The sequence below is a fragment of the Myotis brandtii genome, unplaced genomic scaffold, assembly GCF_000412655.1.
Source record: "Myotis brandtii unplaced genomic scaffold, ASM41265v1 scaffold1077, whole genome shotgun sequence".
Classification (NCBI taxonomy): domain Eukaryota; kingdom Metazoa; phylum Chordata; class Mammalia; order Chiroptera; family Vespertilionidae; genus Myotis; species Myotis brandtii.
Genome location: NW_005353666.1, coordinates 1,008,072 through 1,013,589, shown reverse-complemented (window position 1 = coordinate 1,013,589; position 5,518 = coordinate 1,008,072). Strand labels below are relative to the sequence as shown.

The 5,518-nt window shown below is 60.7% G+C and overlaps 1 protein-coding gene across 1 annotated transcript in view; it reads left to right on the top strand.

The window, feature by feature from the left end:
* LOC106726663 overlaps positions 1–5,518 on the top strand; it is a 59,278-nt gene that overhangs the window by 33,315 nt on the left and 20,445 nt on the right. Inside the window, exons 9-10 of the mRNA XM_014542384.1 lie at positions 105–189; positions 4,360–4,477. Coding sequence (XP_014397870.1) covers positions 105–189; positions 4,360–4,477 — 203 coding nt within the window. The remainder of the gene's footprint in view (positions 1–104; positions 190–4,359; positions 4,478–5,518) is intronic.

The window sequence follows — 5,518 nt, the reverse complement described above, 5'->3', positions numbered from 1 at the left end:
GCAGGCCCAGCCTCTCCACCAGGAAGCAGGAAGTGCTTCCCCAGAGGAGACCCAGGCTCGCAATGACAGCACGGCTGCCTGACGCCGTGTCTCTGTGCCCGCAGGTCCACTACTGCGCCAGCACGGGGACGACGCGCACCGTCCACCCCAGCGGCCTGGAGGTCGTGCGCTTTCCTGACAAGCGGACAGGTCAGTGGCGTCACCCAGGGCCTGTGCGACAGCTGCCTGCCGCGGGCGTGCGATGTGCCGGGCACCGTGTGGGGCCGTGAGATACGGGGGCCTGTTAGCCAGTTCTCCGTGGGGCCTCATCCGGTGACTCAGGGCTTGAGCTGCTTAATGAAAACCCAGGCGCTTCTCTCCCGGTTCTTCCCATCACGGCGAGCCCGCGGCTGCAGGGCGCTGAGTGCCTAAGGGACGGCACCAGACCCTCTGGCGGCGAGGGCACCATGGGCCAGCGTGTACGCCATGGGCTGGCATGTGCACCATGGGACGGCGTGTGCGCTGTGAGTGTGAGCTGGTGTGTGCACTGTGAGTGTGAGCTGGCGTGTGCCCCGTGAGTGTGAGCTGGCGTGTGCCCCGTGAGTGTGAGCTGGCGTGTGCCCCGTGAGTGTGAGCTGGCGTGTGCCCCGTGAGTGTGAGCTGGCGTGTGCCCCGTGAGTGTGAGCTGGCGTGTGCCCCGTGAGTGTGAGCTGGCGTGTGCCCCGTGAGTGTGAGCTGGCGTGTGCCCCGTGAGTGTGAGCTGGCGTGTGCCCCGTGAGTGTGAGCTGGCGTGTGCCCCGTGAGTGTGAGCTGGCGTGTGCCCCGTGAGTGTGAGCTGGCGTGTGCCCCGTGAGTGTGAGCTGGCGTGTGCCCCGTGAGTGTGAGCTGGCGTGTGCCCCGTGAGTGTGAGCTGGCGTGTGCCCCGTGAGTGTGAGCTGGCGTGTGCCCCGTGAGTGTGAGCTGGCGTGTGCCCCGTGAGTGTGAGCTGGCGTGTGCCCCGTGAGTGTGAGCTGGCGTGTGCCCCGTGAGTGTGAGCTGGCGTGTGCCCCGTGAGTGTGAGCTGGCGTGTGCCCCGTGAGTGTGAGCTGGCGTGTGCCCCGTGAGTGTGAGCTGGCGTGTGCCCCGTGAGTGTGAGCTGGCGTGTGCCCCGTGAGTGTGAGCTGGCGTGTGCCCCGTGAGTGTGAGCTGGCGTGTGCCCCGTGAGTGTGAGCTGGCGTGTGCCCCGTGAGTGTGAGCTGGCGTGTGCCCCGTGAGTGTGAGCTGGCGTGTGCCCCGTGAGTGTGAGCTGGCGTGTGCCCCGTGAGTGTGAGCTGGCGTGTGCCCCGTGAGTGTGAGCTGGCGTGTGCCCCGTGAGTGTGAGCTGGCGTGTGCCCCGTGAGTGTGAGCTGGCGTGTGCCCCGTGAGTGTGAGCTGGCGTGTGCCCCGTGAGTGTGAGCTGGCGTGTGCCCCGTGAGTGTGAGCTGGCGTGTGCCCCGTGAGTGTGAGCTGGCGTGTGTGCCGTGAGTATGAGCTGGCGTGTGCGCTGTGAGTATGAGCTGGTGTGTACACCGTGAGTGTGAGCTGGCGTGTGCGCCGTGAGTGTGGCTGGCGTGTGCGCTGTGAGTGTGAGCTGGCATGTGTGCTGTGGGCTGGCGTGTGCGCCGTGAGTGTGAGCTGGCGTGTGCCCCGTGAGTGTGAGCTGGCGTGTGCCCCGTGAGTGTGAGCTGGCGTGTGCCCCGTGAGTGTGAGCTGGCGTGTGCCCCGTGAGTGTGAGCTGGCGTGTGCCCCGTGAGTGTGAGCTGGCGTGTGCCCCGTGAGTGTGAGCTGGCGTGTGCCCCGTGAGTGTGAGCTGGCGTGTGCCCCGTGAGTGTGAGCTGGCGTGTGCCCCGTGAGTGTGAGCTGGCGTGTGCCCCGTGAGTGTGAGCTGGCGTGTGCCCCGTGAGTGTGAGCTGGCGTGTGCCCCGTGAGTGTGAGCTGGCGTGTGCCCCGTGAGTGTGAGCTGGCGTGTGCCCCGTGAGTGTGAGCTGGCGTGTGCCCCGTGAGTGTGAGCTGGCGTGTGCCCCGTGAGTGTGAGCTGGCGTGTGCCCCGTGAGTGTGAGCTGGCGTGTGCCCCGTGAGTGTGAGCTGGCGTGTGCCCCGTGAGTGTGAGCTGGCGTGTGCCCCGTGAGTGTGAGCTGGCGTGTGCCCCGTGAGTGTGAGCTGGTGTGTGCACCGTGTGTGGGAGCTGGCATGTGCACTGTGAGTGTGAGCTGGTATGTGTGCTGTGGGCTGGCGTGTGTGCTGTGAGTGTGAGCTGGTGTGTGCACCATGTGTGTGAGCTGGCATGTGCACTGTGAGTGTGAGCTGGCGTGTGTGCTGTGAGTATGGGCTGGCGTGTGCGCCGTGAGTGTGAGCTGGTGTGTGCACCGTGAGTGTGAGCTGGCGTGTGCGCTGTGAGTGTGAGCTGGCGTGTGCACCATGTGTGTGAGCTGGCGTGTGCACCATGAGTGTGAGCTGGCGTGTGCGCTGTGAGTGTGAGCTGGCGTGTGCACCATGTGTGTGAGCTGGCGTGTGCACCATGAGTATGAGCTGGCGTGTGCGCTGTGAGTGTGAGCTGGCGTGTGCGGCGTAGTCCTCCCTCCATTCGGTGTGGACTCAGGTCACAGCGTCCTGGCTGGAGCCCGGGCTCCTGGCTCCGTGCGTTCGCTTCGTGAGGCTTTAGTCCTCCCCGTCCCTGTGTGGGGTCCCCGTGGGGTTCATGTTGGTGGTGATTGTCCTCAGGGCCCAGCCCTCTCAGTGCGGACGCATCGGGCGGCCCCTCCCCCGTGGAGGGCTCTTGGCTTCCGCGTCCTCCACGTCCATGTCAGCACCTCCCTCGCCCCCAGGAGCCTCGCGTGAATGCGGCCTCTGGGGCGCGTGCCTGAGAGAGGGCACACGCAGTGGCTGTCTCCGCGTCCCCTGTCCCTGTGGTCACCGCTGTCTGTGTGAGGGAGGGATTCCGGCTTCGAGTGTCTGCCCTCTTTGCTGAAACTAACAGAGCCCTGGTCCTGGGTGAGCTTGGCGGTTTCCCAAAGTCCGCGCTCGGGGCCAGCAAGCCTCCCCCGACCATGGGCCTGTCTCCCCCGGGGCTGCTGGCATTCGGACGTGCCAGGGAGAGGCTGGGACCTGCTTCCTTCACGTGAAAGATGAGTGTGTGTAGCCCTGGCTGTTGGCTCAGTGGATAGAGCATCGGCCTGCGGACTGAAGGGTCCTGGGTTCGATTCCGGTCAAGAGCACGTACCTTGGTTGCAGGCTCGATCCCAGGCCCTGGTCAGGGGTGCATGCGGGAGGCAGCCAATCGCTGTGTCTCTTACATAGGTGTTTCTCTCGCTCTGTCTTTCTCCCTCCCTTCTGCTCGCTCTAAAAATCAATGGGAAGCTATCCTCGGGTGAGGATTAACAACAACAACAAGTGTGTGTGTGGGGACAGAGCATGTAGGGTTTGGTGCTGTGTGCAGGTCCAGGCATCCTCTGGGGTCTTGGGGCGTATCCCAGGGACAAGGGGACGCTGGAACATGCCTAAAAAAAGGGTAAAGGGGGCCAAAGGCAAAACTTCCAGTTAGAAATAAGTAAGTGCCAAGATGCCATGTGTGGGAGGGTGACTATCTATATACCAGAGGCCCGATGCACGAAATTCATGTAAGAGTAGGCCTTCACAACTGCGGCTTCGTCCGGAAGGTCGTCCGGAAGGGTGTCCGGATGGTCGTTCTGCTGTTTGGCCATTCGGTTGATTTGCATATTATACTTTTATTATTATACTAGAGGCTGGGTGCACGAATTCGTGCACTGGTGGGGTCCGGTCGGCCTGTCCCAATTGGGGCCGATCGGGCCAGGCTGGCCAGGGAGAGGGGACGCAGGAGGTTGGCCGGCCAGCCCCGCCCTTAATCGCTGTGGGGAAGGGGTGATTGGGGGTGGGGCCGGCTGTGGGGAGGGCCCACAGGCAATTGGCGGACCAGTCCCGCCCCCTGGTCAAACTCCCGGTCAAACTCCTGGTCAAGGGGACAATTTGTAGATATATAAAAGCCTAATATGCAAATTGTCCCCACGGGAGTTCAACCAAGAGATTGATCGCTCGCTATGATGTGCGCTGACCCCCAGGGGGCAGCGCGGAACGAAGGAAGGCCCCAGCCAGCAGCCTGAAGGCCCCTATCGGCCCTAATCACCGGCCAGGCCTACGGACCCTAAGTGTGCACGAATTTCATGCACCGGCCCTCTAGTAGTTAATAATACTTATTGCATATTTGCAAGTGGCTAAGAGATTAGATCTAGGAATTCTCATCACAAGGACAGACATCTTTGTGACTATAACTGTGTGGTGTGGAGGTTAACGAGCCTGGGTGTTGTGCGACCATTGTGCCTCCATAACGAAGTGCATGTTCTGCAGAGAAATTCCACCCCAACGGCTTGAAGGAAGTCTTGTTCCCGGACGGGACAGTGACACGTCTTCACGACGGACAAGAGGAGACAGTGTTTCCCGACGGGACGTCGGTCAGCGTGGCCAGGTCGGTGCTGGGACAGGCGATGCCAACCTGACTGTTTGGTTTGTGTCGTCAAGAATTTCTTTAGTGGGTGAGCATCGACCTATGAACCAGGAGGTCACAGTTCAATTCCCGGTCAGGGCACATGCCCGGGTTGCGGGCTCGATCCCCAGTGTGGGGCGTGTAGGAGGCAGCCGATCCATGATTCCCTCTCATCATGGATGTTTCTCTCTCCCTCTCTCTTCCTCTCTGAAATAAATAATAAAAATATACTTTAAACAAGAGTTTATTTAGATTAATTTTTTAAAAATATGTTTTTAATATGGTACATAGGTCGACGCCCAGCCACCGAGCCACACCAGCCGGGCGCTTTAGAGTAATTTGTGTGAAAGTGTAGGTGTTTGTCCCCACTTATTAATAGAACACGGGGTCACTGGCCCTGAAGTTTGGTGTTTTGACCTGAATTCCTTTGTGGAGAACATGGGTTTAACACTGATTTTTTAAAAATATTTTTAATTGATTTTTTACAGAGAGGAAGGGAGAGGGAGAGAGAGTTAGAAACATCGATGAGAGGGAAACATCGATCAGCTGCCTCCTGCACACCCCCCACTGGGGATGTGCCCGCAACCAAGGTACATGCCCTTGACCGGAATCGAACCTGGGACCCTTCAGTCCGCAGGCCGACGCTATATCCACTGAGCCAAACCAGTCAGGGCTTAACACTGATTTTAAGTGTTCTCTTCACCGGCGTTGGTCATGCTTGAATTGTAACCACAAAAGCAATTCCAGTCTCTGGAGTGTGCCCCCCTGAGACCATGCTGTCCGGAGGCGGAGTCCAGAGCGGACACACGCTGACACCGTGTAAGACACACGGAGAAGGGCTGTGGGCGCTTCTCCTGATGCAGAACATGCAGCACAAGACCCTGGACCCCCCTCCCCAGGCGCCCCTGCAGGTGGGAGGTTTACTCTCGCTGCTCCTTCACCCTGAGGATGTGGGACATGCACCCCCGACTCCTCTCCCCCTCTCCACCCAGTCACCACCACCAGCCTCGCCCTTTCCCTCCT